At 39.9% G+C, this 17,104-nt stretch overlaps 2 protein-coding genes across 2 annotated transcripts; both read left to right on the forward strand.

Moving 5' to 3' along the window:
- Positions 1-8,096: 8,096 nt before the first annotated feature.
- Positions 8,097-10,570, forward strand: ved (ventrally expressed dharma/bozozok antagonist; the record flags this gene model as incomplete). The annotated part of the gene is made up of 3 exons (XM_079178740.1): positions 8,097-8,316; positions 9,263-9,522; positions 10,244-10,570. The coding sequence occupies 3 exons, from the start codon at positions 8,097-8,099 to the stop codon at positions 10,568-10,570; spliced, it is 807 nt and encodes a 268-aa protein (XP_079034866.1).
- A 3,527-nt stretch (positions 10,571-14,097) lies between these two features.
- Positions 14,098-16,841, forward strand: purbb (purine-rich element binding protein Bb; the record flags this gene model as incomplete). Its single annotated transcript, XM_079178775.1, has 1 exon — positions 14,098-16,841. The coding sequence occupies one exon, from the start codon at positions 14,098-14,100 to the stop codon at positions 15,025-15,027; it is 930 nt and encodes a 309-aa protein (XP_079034901.1). The 3' UTR covers positions 15,028-16,841.
- Positions 16,842-17,104: the final 263 nt, after the last annotated feature.

The raw sequence follows: 17,104 nt of genomic DNA on the forward strand, positions 1-17,104 counted from the left end.
TTTAGTTTGATCCAGAAGATAACGACTGAGCTCGTTTCTACTTTGATGTTTTCCTACAACTGGTAATCGGGACACGTTTTACAGCGTTTTACTGTGTTTTTACTGCGTTTTAAAGGAACGTTTCCCCTCAAACACACGCAGCTGTGTACTACTGACCCGTATTCTACAACGGCTTCTTCTTATCTCAACATTCCAGATGAAACCACAGTGTGAGCAGCGAGGAGTCGGTTAAAGTTTGAGCTACTTTTACTTCACTCGAGTATTTATATTTGCTGCTACGTTCTGCTCCGTTCTAGAGGAAATGTCGTGTTTGTTGCTGCGCTGCGTTAATCTGACGGCTTAAGATTCAACATTTAAAAACAGGAGATAAACTGAAATAAAACACTTTGTTAAAGATCAAACCACTTTGACTTTTGACCTTTTAGAGATAAATCAGTCTGCGTCTCCTCGTCGTGTTTCAGATGTTCTCGGTTCCTCTGAAGACGCATTTCAAACTTCTCACGTGTTTCATTCAAATAACCGTTAAAAGAAAAAGAAAAATGTAATTACCCATCATTTAACAGAAAAAGCAAAGGTGTGTGTGTGTGTGTGTGTGTGTGTGTGTGTGTGTGTGTGTGTGTGTGTGTGTGTGTGTGTGTGTGTGTGTGTGTGTGTGTGTGTGTGTGTGTGTGTGTGTGTGTGTGTGTGTGTGTGTGTGTTTCCTTCACCTCTCCCTAACAGCCTCATTAACCTCTAAATACCAGTTTAACATCAAAGACAGCGTCGGTGCTCACGCCTCCTTCTCCTCTCTGACATGAACACACACTCCTTCTCCTCCTCCTCCTTCTCTTAATCCTTCTTCTCCTCCTCCTCCTTTTGTTCTTCTTCTCTTCTTCCTCCTCTTAATCCTTCTTCTTCTCCTCCTGTGTCTCCTCCTCCTCCTCCTCCTGTGTATCTCCGTCTCTTGAGGAGGAGCAGTGACCTCCGCGTTGTGACGGCGTGTCTGTATTCGGGTCTGAAGAACTTTTATTTCTTCGTCTCCATCGACACGTCTGTGTTTTTGTCGCCGTATGTGTGAACAAAAGGAGGACGGAGGAGACTCTCAGTCTGCTCTGAGCGCAGACTTCTCTGTGGAAATGTTAATTCTTTCAGCTTCTTCAAACTAATGAGGTCTAGTTTCTGTTTGTTACCAGCAATTAATAGAAACGTAATCACGTATTTACTAAAACAAAGAGTCAAAGAGGAAGTACAATAAAAATACTCCGATACGAGTAAACGTCCTGCAAAGCTCTGCTTTAGAGTATCAACCATCTCTGGAAAATAGCTTTTACTAAATATATATTTACAGAACTAAAGGTACAATATTACAACCAACTTTTCAGAATAGTACAAAGTGAATATACCGAGTGGTAAAAGAACCAATACAGCAGAGTCAGAGTATTCTCAGTTTGATGTACTTAAAGTAAAAGTACTCGCTCCGCTGATGATGATGCGTAATTCAAAATACCTTCTAATTCCTTCGAGTCATCAGATCTTTTTACATCAGTATTTATTTCATTACCAGGACTCTTTTCTTATTTCTGTCTGTGTGAATATTTCAGCACAAACAGAAACACATCGACCTCCATTAAACACAGATTTAGCATTTCTCAATATTAGTTATTATATTATTTGAGTGAAATGAGCCTTAAAATCTTTGTTTATTTGCAACTTTTAACTTTTTTTTCGAGGGTTTCTTTTCTGCATAATCCTTGTTTACATCTGTTGTGTTCACACACACACACACACACACACACACACACACACACGTCAGGATCACAGTCTGGTTCACCGTGTGTGTGTGTGTGTGTGTGTGTGTGTGTCTCGTCCCTGCTGCTGTCTGTGTGGTGACCGTCTCCTGCTGAGCTCGTCTTTGATTGGCTCCCTTCAGAGCCTTTGATCTCTAATGGGCCTGTTTGCTGCTCTGTTATGGACACAAACACACCTCGACCCCCCCGAGGGGGGAGACCAGAGGGAGACCAGAGGGAGACCAGAGGGAGACACATGTCCCGACCCGGCGCTCACATCTCTGCAGCTCGTGTCTCCGTCTTTATCAGCTTTTTTTAGAGATAAAATCCTAAATAACTCGCTGAAACGCGTCTTGAATACAGAAGCTTTGAAGGAGAATCTGCTTTGTTTTTATTATCGTCATCAAACCTGATGAGTCGACGTGTTTCTGACTTCCTGTCTGAGTCTCGGCTCCAGATACGACAATTCATCACAAATATACAGTTTCTGCTTTTAAAAAGAGAGCATGGGGCATTTATGGGGGACTGTTTTCAGCGGCGGATGAATCCACATGTGACCTCACTACTTATTCTACTCAAATGTAGAGATCAATGCGCTGCATGAGTTCATCTTCAATCATCTTTAGTTTCTGTGATACGCTCGTCCTGCTGTTAATCATTTAAAGATCTATATTTAAAACATGATTGCTGCAGTTTAGCACAAAGGAGCTTAAAAAAACACCTAAAATGTAAATTATTAAGAGGAAAAGTAGAAATACAAATATGTTAAAATGTTACATTTGTATTTTTAAAAATGTTAAATACATATTTAAACACTTCAGTTCAAAATAAATAGAATAAAGTAAATGTTTCCCCGTTTGAATGTGACCTGAGATGTAAAGCGGTCGATGGCTGCTGATGCAGATGAAGGCGCTCTGATGACGCCCCAATAATCATTGATCTCCTCTGCCGGCCCGTCTGTGACGCGCTCAGTTAGGACCTCTTCCTCTGTCCCCATTGATCCCTATCAGCCCCCATCAAAGGCTCCCGGGGCTTTGATGGGGGGCCGGTGGGACCGGTCCCGGTGGACAAGCAGGCGCTGCGACTCCCCTCCTCACGTGGGTGAGGTGGTGGGGGGGGAGGTGGGGGGGGGGGGGGGGAGTCTAGATGTCTTTAGATTGTGACATTTAAATTTCTCCTCCTCAAAAACAGAAGAACTCAGCCGACCTGAGGCTCCTCCGCTGCTTTATGGCCGCCGGGAATAAAATGTAAAACTACGTCGGCCTCGTGTTTCCTTAAGGACCCGAGTACTATCTACAGTATATGTATATATCAGGTACTTTACTCTATCTGAGTACTACCTATATGTATATATCAGGTACTTTACTCTATCTGAGTACTACCCCTAACATGTATATATCAGGTACTTTACTCTATCTGAGTACTACCTATATGTATATATCAGGTACTTTTACTTCATGTTTAAACAAACATTTTATTGTGAATCAAAAGGTCAAAGGTCACAAAGGTTCAAACCGACTGATTCATCATTTTACTGTGAAATCAGAATCTATAACATTTATACTATGTTTTACAAAGTATAATCTGTATATATAAGTATAATAAGTCCTTATATAGTTTATCTGATGATGAACCATAGACAGCTGATCGGATCAGTTCAAAGGTCAACGAGGTCGTCATTGGTCTGATAAACTGATCACATCTTTACTACAAATATTCACTTTAACAGGATTTTGTTTCAGAAATACTTGTTTTCTGATAATACTTTTACTATGTAGCTGATATGAAGAGTCCTTTCTCCTTTTGTTTCCTCTCCTTTCCTCTCCTCTCTCCTCTCTCCTCTCTCCTCTCCTCTCCTCTCTCCTCTCCTCTCCTCTCTCCTCCTCTCTTTATCTAATCAAAAGCTCTGTTTCATGTTTGACCTGATTAAAGACACAATGTGTTTGTTTCGCTCTATTTGCACACAGAACAGCGCCTGTCTTGCTCCTCTTCCTCCTCTTCCTCCTCTTCCTCCTCTTCCTCCTCTTCCTCCTCAGTATCGGGTCCATCCAGGCTGCTGCTGCTGGTGATGAAGATGATGATGATGATGATGATATGAACCACTTCACAGGTCTGGATCATCGTCTTCAGCTCGTTATCAGACACAAAGAACAGATGATCCCCAAATATATGAGGTACTTATACTTCATCTGAGTACTATCCCCAGTATGTACATATGAGGTACTTATACTTCATCTGAGTACTATCCCCAGTATGTACATATGAGGTACTTATACTTCATCTGAGTACTATCCCCAGTATGTATATATGAGGTACTTATACTTCATCTGAGTACTATCCCCAGTATGTATATATGAGGTACTTATACTTCATCTGAGTACTATCCCCAGTATGTACATATGAGGTACTTATACTTCATCTGAGTACTATCCCCAGTATGTACATATGAGGTACTTATACTTCATCTGAGTACTATCCCCAGTATGTATATATGAGGTACTTATACTTCATCTGAGTACTATCCCCAGTATGTATATATGAGGTACTTATACTTCATCTGAGTACTATCCCCAGTATGTATATATGAGGTACTTATACTTCATCTGAGTACTATCCCCAGTATGTATATATGAGGTACTTATACTTCATCTGAGTACTATCCCCAGTATGTACATATGAGGTACTTATACTTCATCTGAGTACTATCCCCAGTATGTACATATGAGGTACTTATACTTCATCTGAGTACTATCCCCAGTATGTATATATGAGGTACTTATACTTCATCTGAGTACTATCCCCAGTATGTATATATGAGGTACTTATACTTCATCTGAGTACTATCCCCAGTATGTATATATGAGGTACTTATACTTCATCTGAGTACTATCCCCAGTATGTACATATGAGGTACTTATACTTCATCTGAGTACTATCCCCAGTATGTACATATGAGGTACTTATACTTCATCTGAGTACTATCCCCAGTATGTATATATGAGGTACTTATACTTCATCTGAGTACTATCCCCAGTATGTATATATGAGGTACTTATACTTCATCTGAGTACTATCCCCAGTATGTATATATGAGGTACTTATACTTCATCTGAGTACTATCCCCAGTATGTATATATGAGGTACTTATACTTCATCTGAGTACTATCCCCAGTATGTACATATGAGGTACTTATACTTCATCTGAGTACTATCCCCAGTATGTACATATGAGGTACTTATACTTCATCTGAGTACTATCCCCAGTATGTACATATGAGGTACTTATACTTCATCTGAGTACTATCCCCAGTATGTATATATGAGGTACTTATACTTCATCTGAGTACTATCCCCAGTATGTATATATGAGGTACTTATACTTCATCTGAGTACTATCCCCAGTATGTATATATGAGGTACTTATACTTCATCTGAGTACTATCCCCAATATATATATATGAGGTACTTATACTTCATCTGAGTACTATCCCCAATATATATATATGAGGTACTTATACTTCATCTGAGTACTATCCCCAGTATGTATATATGAGGTACTTATACTTCATCTGAGTGCTATCCCCAGTATGTATATATGAGGTACTTATACTTCATCTGAGTACTATCCCCAGTATGTACATATGAGGTACTTATACTTCATCTGAGTACTATCCCCAGTATGTATATATGAGGTACTTATACTTCATCTGAGTACTATCCCCAGTATGTATATATGAGGTACTTATACTTCATCTGAGTACTATCCCCAGTATGTATATATGAGGTACTTATACTTCATCTGAGTACTATCCCCAGTATGTATATATGAGGTACTTATACTTCATCTGAGTACTATCCCCAGTATGTATATATGAGGTACTTATACTTCATCTGAGTACTATCCCCAATATATATATATGAGGTACTTATACTTCATCTGAGTACTATCCCCAATATGTATATATGAGGTACTTATACTTCATCTGAGTACTATCCCCAATATATATATATGAGGTACTTATACTTATGTAAATGATGTGAATACACTGGTTTGTAGTAATCTTGTGATGTTTTGTAGGATTTATCTTTATTTCATGTTTTATTTATATATCAGACTTTTATAATATCTCTGTGAGTTTTGGGTACTTTGTCCTGTTGAAAGGTATTTATTTGCATAAATAGGAAGTACTACTAAAGTACTTGTTTTTAACTTGAATATTTTTACATATCACAGCACATTCTGGCTCCATAACAAGTACTTTTGATACTTTAAGTATTTTAACCTGTAAATACTTTTGAATAAAATACTTTAACTTGTAACAGAGATAGAAATGTGGTATTTTTACTTTTACTGAAGAACAGGATCTGATATTTAAATGTGAGTTTATACTAGTGTCTGAACTACTTTATGATATTTATTAATGTCTGTTTCTTGGTAATAATGTGAGACGAGTAGAATCAGATATATTTCTCATGATTATTGATCATTGATGGATCCTTTACTTCAATCCTGATCAATAAAAACAAAGAGAACAACGTTAAATCTCTCGTTCTATCAGAGACTTTAATCCTCTGGGATCATCCTCTGTGATGATCCTCTGGGATCATCCTCTGGGACATTGATCCACTCGCTGCTCATTGTCTCACTTATTGGCTCCTTTCAGCTTCTTGTTTTCAGTGCCGGCAGTAAATGAGGAGCATCAATATTTCATGAATGTCAGAAAGAAAAGAAAGAATATTTGATTATCGATGAATCTGCAGAAAGAAGAGAGAAAACCCTCGTTATCACAACGCTCAGTGTGACGTCTGCAGATGTTGTTTTGATGAATAAATTCATCTTTTGATCTTTAAAATATCAGGAAATTGTGAGAAGTTCAGATGTTTCTGACAGTCAGATGACTTTCACAAACACAGAAACATGTTTCATCTTAGAAGCTTTAACGAAACATTTGTGTCCAGTTGTTGCTTTAGAAATTAAAATGTCTCATTTGATTTGATTTGATCCTGTTTTTTGTTTTTTATGTTTTTTATGTTTTTTATGTTTTTTTATGTTTTTTATGTTTTTTATGTTTTTTACTTTCTTCGCATCACAGAATGTAAATAAAATAGTAAAAACGTGCATTTATACTTTAATCAACGCTACATCATTAATCCTGAGATAAAGACTATGTATACATATATATATATATATATATATATATATATATATATATATATATATATATAATATTCACTGATCATGAAGAATTACTCTTGTTTTCTATGAAAAAACGTCTAAAATCAAAACAGGTTTATTTCACATTGAATGTAACACACAGCTGCTTTAAAAGAGAATGAAACTTCATGTGTTTGATCTAAATATTGATTCAGCAGGAAATAAATGAAACGAGCACCGTACAAATGTAAAAAGTTATTATTAAAGTTATTCACAATAGTGTTTAAATTCAAATGTCAGAAATGAATCTAACTGTTTACGTGTGAAGTGCTTTTATTTGAGTAATTCAAATGTTTAAACATTAAAACTGTGAAACACATGCAACTGTTTTGTCTCCGCATGGTGTTTAAATAAAGTTATATTACATAAATAAATGAAATGAGCAACTCGAAGTCTAAACTAAATACAAACGTTTCTTTGATAATAAGATAGTGAGCATGCTTTCTGTGAATATCCAAAACGAACCCAATAATCACATTAATGAGGATTTAATGATAAATATTGTTGTTGTCAAACAAAGTAAATAAATCACATTTTATTTTAGGAGAATTATCTGTAAACAAAAGAAGATAAATCTTCTGAATCAGATTTTAATGTGAATTTTATTCATGATTTATTTATTGATTTATTGATTATTAAACTGTGTGAGGGAGATATCATGTGTTTACAGTGAGGAGGGTTCGTGGAGGAGATGCAGACAGTTTGGGGAGAGGTGAGTCTATTATCTCTTATTTTGGGGGGGGGGGGGGGGGGGGGGGCAGGAAGGAGGGGGGGGGGGGGGGGGGCCTCTCCAGACTCACTGGAGCCTTGTTGTAACAGCCTCATTGAGACTGAATGAGACGTCTTAATTACTCCAGTTGTGAAAACTAAAGGAGGGAAGGAGGGAGGGAAGGAGGGAGGGAAGGAGGGAGGATGTGTGCTTTGATCTTGGGGGCTCAGGGAGTTTCATGCCTCCTATAAATACAGACAAGCTGTGAAAAGGGGGGCATTCAAAACTCCCCCAGGACCAGGACCGGCTCAGACCAGCTCATCTTCCTTCTGCTGAATCTGCTTTTTCCTTTTACAACACGGATTTACTCTTTTCTGACCTTTTTTTTTCTGGGCAAAGCGTCACCATGAGGGGACATTTCTCCATCGAGTGGATGTCTCAGAGCAGCCAGCCTGCAGGGACGGAGACCGGCTCGTCCCCTGGACCAGGACCCGCCGCCTGTGGGACTCACTCAGAGAGTCTGCCGGGTTTTTACTGCAGACAGAAGTCAGAAAATTCCCCAAAGCAGCAAGAAAGCAGGAGCCTCGACGCCTTCAGCCTGCAGCACCAACGCTGTGATAGTCACGGTATGTTCAGTCCGGTTATCTACTCAAGTACTTCTACTTTACTTCACACTTTATTACACTTCAGGGCAAATACTGCACTTTTATTTAACATTTATCTGAAAATAGTTACTTTACAAATGATACTTTATGCACAAACTGTATCATCAGCTTATAAATCCATAACTTTGCAACACTTTAACCTTCGTTTTGATCAAATAAGTACACACACGATGAATACACGGTTTAAAACTCTGTAATGTAGTTTAAAGACCATTGAGGTGTTTATTCATGTGAAGGATTTGTCAGCAGTCATGAATTCTCGTCTGAAAACTATTATTACAAATTTAACTATTACATTTTGAATGCAGGGACTTTTATTGGAGGTACATTTACTAAAGTACTGTAATTAAATACATATGTGTTGTACTTTACATGAGTTACTTCCTACTTCTACGTACGAGTTGTTTACATTTATCTCACTTTTATCATTGTCACTTTGGACATTTTTAACTATTTTTTTACATAATATGTACAAACCAATCGATTAATGGAGACATGAATGCATGAGTCATAATAATCTAATGATAGAATATATAATAATAGTACAACACTCACACGGGACATTCTTCTACTTGTACTTGTGGTGGAGTATTTTTACAGTGTAGTATAAGTACTTTTCCTGCAGTAAAGGATCTGAATACTCTGATGGTTGGGTCTAACATGAGCTCCTCTTGTTCCTCTCGGCTCCTCTTGGTTCCTCTTGGTTCCTCTTGGCTCCTCTTGGTTCCTCTTGGCTCCTCTTGGCTCCTCTTGGTTCCTCTTGGTTCCTCTTGGCTCCTCTTGGCTCCTCTTGGTTCCTCTTGGTTCCTCTTGGCTCCTCTTGGCTCCTCTTGGTTCCTCTTGGCTCCTCTTGGCTCCTCTTGGCTCCTCTTGGTTCCTCTTGGTTCCTCTTGGTTCTTCTCTGCAGTGACTGAAGCAGGATTCAGCAGCGGGACGGAGGAGGAGACCTCCGGCTACGAGAGTGAAGGGGGTCGCTCCCTCTCCCCCCCGGCCTCCGCCGACTCCACCTCCACCTCCCCGCCGTCTCCCCCGCTGGGGAGGAGGCCTCGGACGGCCTTCACGGCGGAGCAGATTAGCAGCCTGGAGAAGTCCTTCAAGAGGAACGCGTACCTGGGAACGCAGGACAAGGCCGAGCTCTGCAAGAAGCTCAACCTGTCCGACAAACAGGTAAACAGCTCTCATCAGTGTGTGGTCATCAGTGTGTGGTCATCAGTGTGTCAGTGTGTGGTCATCAGTGGCCTGAGACATCTCATGTCCTCTGATTTATCAGCTTATTCCAGTATTTTAAGACTCAAAACATAAATATAATTCCTGTCAGTGTGAGTAAATACAGTTTTAAGGTTGTACATCAAATTAACTGAATAACTGCATACATCAAAATAAAATATAATAATGTAATTAAACGTTTTCAAGATTTTTTTGTTGGACTGTTTTGGGGGGGGGGGGGGGGGGGGGCTCTTTTTTAATTTATATTCGGTTTTATTTTCATTTTATTTATGTATTCACTTATTTGTTTTATTTTATTTATTTAAAGTTTATATTTTATTTATTTTTCCTACATTTTTTGTATTTTATTTTATTTGTATATTTACTCTTTGTTTCATTTTATGTATTTATATTATTAGGGGGGCATGTACGTAATATTTTAGTTGCAGATATATATATATATATATATATATATATACGTTTGTTTGATGTTTTTACTCTTCTACTTGTTTGTAAAGTTGTATTTTTCCATATATTTTTAATCTATATTAGTTACAGAGGAACATCATTGAACTTCAGTATTTATATATATATATAAAAACATTCCCTGATATTCACTAAGACTCTCTCTACGTTAATATTCTGTCCTCATGAGACCTTTTCTTCTTCTTCTTCTTCTCAGATCAGAAACTGGTTCCAGAACCGGCGGATGAAGCTGAAGCGGACGGTGCAGGACGCCCTGGCTCACGCCTGCCACGCTAACGCTAACATGGCCTCTCAGTTCCTGCACTACCCCGAGCTGCAGGCCTACAGGCCGGGTCCTTACCCCAGGTACCACTCGGCGGCAGCAGCTCAGGACGTCCACCCGCACGGCCTCCAGTACGGCTCCTCTCTGCCCGGCGTCCCCTCTCTGCCGCTGGACTCGTTCTACCAGTACAGCGGCCTCCCGGGAGTCCTGTCCACGACTCCCCTCATGGGGTCCTACGCCGCTTACCCTCAGTACTACTGACACGGTGATCAGTACTGTGATATTCTGTCAGAACCGTATTGATTGTACTCGTCGTATCCTAATAGGATCAATAAGGAATATCAGGAACGTGGCACAGGTACTGCTGTGAAGCTCTAATGCAACAGGGTGGTGTGCAATAATGTGGTTTACATGTGTGTGTGTGTGTGTGTGTGTGTGTGTGTGTGTGTGTGCTTGTAACTGATTGTATAGTTTGAATATATTTAAATTGGAATCTATGAAGTGTTTTAATTGTTTGTGTCTCTGTGAAATCAGATCGCTAAAATAAAATCATTATTAAAACTTTACAGATCATCTGATGTGTTTTCTTCAAGTATCTCTGCACTTAAGTACCTTTTAAAGGTACTTGTACTTAACTCAAGTAGTATTGTTTTTTTTACTCCACTACATTTATATATAATATACATCAGTATTAATGATCATCGATAGAATATATCTCTATACATAATGTTTTTTGTTAAAAAAGTCTGTGATTGTAAAGTTACTATTTATTACATTTATTTGCGTGCATACTTGTATTTATTGAGAATATTTTAAATATAGCTAATTATACTTATTATCCCAAGTATTGCCCTTATGCATAATGTAAAAATATAATAGTGACATCTCCTATCATGAATCCGGGTTTTAGTGCACCACACCTCCCGCGCGCCAGGTGAGACAAATGAAACACACCTAAGATGCTGCATCATCAACAGGTGCATGCTGGGGTGTGGTGCTAACATGCTAACGTGCTCAGGTGAGTGCTGCTGGAGTAGTTCACCTCCAGTGAGGCGCGTGAGGACCGTTCACTGGTTTCACTGGGACCAGAGGGACCAGAGGGTCCAGGCGGACCAGGTGGACTTTAGTCTGTGCTGGGTCAGAAGAGAGAGGACTGGTTTTATGCACGCGGGGGGGAAATAAGCAGAGAAGTTGAAGCTCGTGCAGATTGAGGAGGACCTCGCGGTGCACGAGACTCACAGGATCTCTCCAATAGATGACGTCAGACAGGTGAGTAACAACAACACTTTGGTGTTGATTTAACGTTCAGGTCATTTATTTATGAGTCTTAATTAAACTTCCAGACGTTTTAATGATTCTAATTATGTGCGTGTTGTCTCGTGAGGGAAGCTGTTTGTAACCGATAATGTCAAAAGGAAGATATTGTTTAATTGATTCATGTTGACTTGTGGCAAACTGGAAGATTTTCATTTGAATAAATGTCCTTTTAGTCTCTTTCTATCGATGAAAGTATTGCAGTATTTATATATTTGCAGTATTTTATGAACTGGGTGTCTTGTGTTGACACTCCAGGAAAGAAACTGCTGTATTAGTATTTATTTATAGTATATAGACAAAAAAATATCTTTGAAATCGTAGAACAGTTTCACATATTTTCTTACAAAGTGACTACAACTGGTGTTTATTTTCATTCTGGATTAGAGTGGTACTGGTGAGGATAGAACACAAAGGGACACAAACCGCAGTATAAGTACCTCCAGAGTGGTACTGGTGAGGATAGGACACAAAGGGACACAAACAGCAGTATAAGTACCTCCAGAGTGGTACTGGTGAAGATGGAACACAAAGGGACACAAACAGCAGTATAAGTACCTCCAGAGTGGTACTGGTGGTTTCATCTCTGAGAGGAAAATGAAACTCTGCTGCCATCTGTGGGCTGAGATGGGTACTGCAGCAATAATGTAATACTTGTATACATGCAGTAAGTGTAATATTTAGTCCCTAAAGCACAGTACTTCAGTACAAATCTTGAGGTACTTGTACTTTACTTGAATATTTCCATTTTCTGGTACTTTATACTTCTACTCCACTACATCTCAGAGGTACATATTGTACTTTTTACTCCTTTACGTTAATAAGTTACTTTTCAGATTCAAATTAATATTACAAAACATAATCTAGAAATAAACGATGATGTAATTCACAAATGTGGCTGCTAAAGTATAATCAACACAGTACTTCATCAATATTTATATTCCAATAATATTATATGATGTTATTGTGAAATGGGTCATTCTGCATAATAAGTACTTCTGGTACTTTAAGTATCTACAGATGAATGTATAAAGGACGTTTCTGAGTCAGCTCACCTTCTTTACGACTCTTTACTTCTGGTATTGTTGTACTATTTTAACATTTACCATAATTGTGGTAGTTTTTCAGGAAAACGTTTGACCGTACTATTGTAGTACAAATACTATTTTCAGATATTTGCCTTAGCATTAAACAACAGTATTCCCATGTACATGTACCACTGTGATGGGAACCAACAGAGTATTTACTCAAGTAACTTTTCAGGTACTTGTACATTGAGTATTTCACTTGTATGCTGCTTTATACGGCTTTTAATCCCCCCATTAAAGAGATGGTCACATTAATTAACCAATAATTATGTAATTTATTCTATTCTGAAATAACGAGTACTTTTACTTTTGGTACTTTATATTTTGATGTGAATACTTGCGTACATTGACTTGAGTATGATTTTTAATGCAATACTGTAACTTGAGTATTTCTACAGTATATTTATAGATTTAACTATCCAGCTGTTCTAATTAACATTCATGCACGAGTTCATGTTCCAATAACTAATACTTTACTTGTGGTACTTATTTTGCTGATAACACTTGTGTACTGTTATATCTAAGTGACATTTTGAATGTAAAACCTTTACTTGTAATGGAGTATTTTACTCTGTTGTATTGCTATTTTAACTCTAAGTTCTTCCACCACTAACAATAACAGAATACATTATTATTAGAAATTGGCAAATGAGAGTCGGTCACAAAACTATTTCACTTTTCTTTTTTTTCTAAAGTTATTTCCACTACAACTTTGTGAGGAAAAACAAAGTATGTCGACACAGTTTACCAGCTGCAGCCAGAAGTAAACACATAATTTCCATAATATTATGTCATAAAAACAAAGATTTCACAACAAGACGGAGTAGATTTATTTTTAAAACAGTAGAAGAAGAAGTACGCAAACGGAACCTCAATCTGACCAATGGCTAATGAGAGATTTTGCATGTGGGCGTGGCAGAGAAAATCAAGCAAGTTTTGTTTAGTTTCTTATACAGGTATATTTTCTTTATTTTTTATACTATAAGTACTAGACATCCTGATCCACACACCAGACCAGTTGGTGGCGGTAATGTACAAATGGGAAAAGCCATAACCTGTGTGAACTCGTGGATGTGACAGACGGTTGGACCAATCACGACGATTTAAAAAAAAAAAAAAAAACTGTAGAAGAAGAAGCACGTAAACGGAACCGCAATCTGACCAACGGCTAATGAGATATTTTACATGTGGGCGTGACAGATAAAAAATCAAGCAACCAATGGCAAAGCCGTAACCGTGTGAACTCGTGAAAGTGACAGACGGTTGGACCAATCACGACGCTCCCCTGGAGTGCACCCATAACGAGCGCGCGCTGGCTGGAAGTGCACGCAGAAAGCAGCTACGCAGGAGAGAGAGGCGGCAGAAGCCGAATGGTGGAGCTGAAAGATGGCGGATGGCGACAGCGGGAGTGAGCGTGGAGGTAGTGGAGGTGGAGGCGGCGGTGGCGGTGGTGGTGGCGGCGGCGGCGGCGGTGGTGGTTTCCAGCATTTCCAGAGGGACCAGGAGACCCAGGAGCTGGCGTCCAAGCGCCTCGACATCCAAAACAAGCGCTTCTACCTGGACGTGAAGCAGAACAGCAAAGGCCGGTTCATCAAAATCGCCGAGGTGGGAGCCGGCGGCTCCAAGAGCCGGCTGACCCTCTCCCTGTCCGTGGCAGCGGAGTTCCGCGACTACCTCGGGGACTTCATCGAGCACTACGCGCAGCTGGGGCCTAGCAGCCCGGAGCAGATCGCCCAGAGCACCGCGGGTGAGGACGGCGGTCCTCGGCGAGCTCTTAAAAGCGAGTTTCTCGTCCGGGAGAATCGCAAGTACTACCTGGACTTGAAGGAGAACCAGCGCGGGAGGTTCCTCCGGATCCGGCAGACGGTAAATCGAGGCCCCGGCTTCGGAGGCGTCGGAGGCCCAACGGGTGGCATGTTGTCCGGACAGACCATAGCGCTTCCGGCCCAGGGGCTCATAGAGTTCAGAGACGCGCTGGCGAAGCTCATAGACGACTACGGAGGAGACGACGAGGAGCTGGCCGCGGGAGGTGCGGCCTCCTGCAGCGAGCTACCCGAGGGCACCTCCATCATGGTGGACTCCAAGCGGTTCTTCTTCGACGTCGGCTCCAACAAATACGGCGTGTTCCTGCGGGTGAGCGAGGTGAAGCCCAGCTACAGGAACTCCATCACGGTGCCGCTGAAGGCCTGGGGCAAGTTCGGAGGAGCCTTCGGGAGGTACGCGGAGGAGATGAAGGAGATCCAGGAGAGGCAGAGGGATAAAGTGTACGAGAGGAGGGACGAGGAGTCCGAGGGGGACGACGTGGAAGACGACTGAAGATTAAAAGAAAACGGCTGGTAGTTGCAAACACATCTGCAGTATTTAGGGGGTATTTAGTAAATTCAAAGATATTCAGTTTACTGTCACAGAGGAGCAAAGAAACCAGAAAATATTCACACCCAACGAGCTGGAATTAGAGAATTTTCCCTGAGAAATTACTCAAACCGATGAATTATCAAAATATTTGCATATTAATCTATATAATCGATTTACCGACAAATGGTTGCAGCTCAACTGTTCGTTGTGCAGCAAATTATTGTTCCTTTAGTCCATAAAAAATACTTTAAAATGGAGAAAAAATCACCATCAAAGATTTCTAAAGTTATTTAAGCGGCATATTTTACAAAGATATTCAGTTTATAATAATAGAAAACAGGAAAAAGCATCAAATCCTCCCATTTGAGAAGATGTTTCTGTTTTGATTTAGAGAATAAAGAAACCAGCTGTTAGTTGCAGACACATCTGCAGTATAGAGGGTGTATTTCACATAAAAACAAGAAAAATGACAAGTGCATGACAAATCGTGCTGTAATAGCCTTCTAAAGTAACGTGGCGTTAACAAAAAATACATGTGCAGGGGGAATATTTGGTGTTTTATCCTAAACGTTCGTAGGGTTTGGAGTGATCTCTGAGAAAGTGGATGAAATGTGTAAAATGAGGAGGAGGAGGAAGAAGAAGAAGAGTGCTTTATTGTTAAAATAATAAACGAGCGGAGAGAGAGAACCTACTAAAACCAGCAGATTTGGTTTTTATAACTTAGAAATAAAGCCAATGAATGCTTTTTTCCTATTTGCAACATAGTTTATATTTAAACAAAGCGTGGAGGCGTGTTTTAAGTTGTTTCTTCCTCCGGTGTAAGGAGAGATGACTAAAAAGCACCCATTGTGTTCCTGTTCCGGTCCAGGTCTCTCCTCGGGGCAGATTGTGGGGGTTTTATTGTTCTGTTGTTGTTGCAGCAGGTCAGTCAGACGAGAACCTGAGATACATGTATAGAGCGCTGTTGGGATGTTTGGATGCGAGTGCAGTTAATCAAAAAAAAGATGATGCAAAACATTAGAGGGGAAGTTCCTGAGGATTATCCTTTAAAGCCCAAACAGCAGCACGAGTGTGCCGACGTCAAAGAACGTGAAGCTTTGACTCCAGAAGTCGACCACAGAGCGGGTCAGCTGGGTTCTGTGTCATACATGTACCATCTTAGCCGTATTTACAAAAAAGCATAACTTTCCAGTAAGAGTCGGGAGTTCCCGGCACCAGAGCATCCCTGGTGTCTGAGAGCGTGTTTGGGTCCCCACCACCACGGGGCCAACATCCAGACCTCCGTACAGGACTTCTTGCTCCCTCTGTGCCGCTACAAGGGTCCAAATATCTGGCGCTTCGGACGGGAGCTCCTCTGACCTTCGAGCTCTTCCGGAGTGTCGGCCATTGTTTTTTTTTCCCATCATCCTCTCTGTCTCGGTCGGAGTCGGGCAAGACGGCCGTCTCGGCCCGACGTTGACGTCTTCCAACACGTGAACCCCGGACAGAAACACGCCGATGGATGTTTGTTTGTGTTGTTGTTGTTTTCAAAAAGAGAACTATATTAAAAAAGAGATTCTACTTATAGGAACATAAAAATATTACCGCGCAAACCAGCAGAAGATATTTTGAAATACGTATAAAGGAAAATGTATTGTGTAAAGGAATTTCAAATCTAAAAATAATAATAATAAAAAGGTTAATTTCTTAAAACAAAGTTGTGACCCAAAGCTCCAGATTCTTTTGTTTTCCTGAGCGTGAAAGTATAACCTTAATTAAAACAACTTTAAATGCAATGCTGTTGTGACTGTATGTTCTTAACCTGTGTTCTTATAATCCGTTCTATTGTTTAACGTGATTATTATTTACTCGTCGAGTTTAGTCGATAGAACGTTCAAGACATTTCCCTCAAACTACTCAAACCGATGAATTGATTATCAAGTATTTGCATATTAATTTATAATCGATTTACTGACGAATGGTTGCAGCTCAACTGTTCGTTTTGCAGCAAATTATTGTTCCTTTAGTCAAAGATTTCTTAAGTTCTTTAAGTTGCATA

This window comes from Pholis gunnellus (assembly GCF_910591455.1).
Source record: "Pholis gunnellus genome assembly, chromosome: 18".
Lineage (NCBI taxonomy): Eukaryota > Metazoa > Chordata > Actinopteri > Perciformes > Pholidae > Pholis > Pholis gunnellus.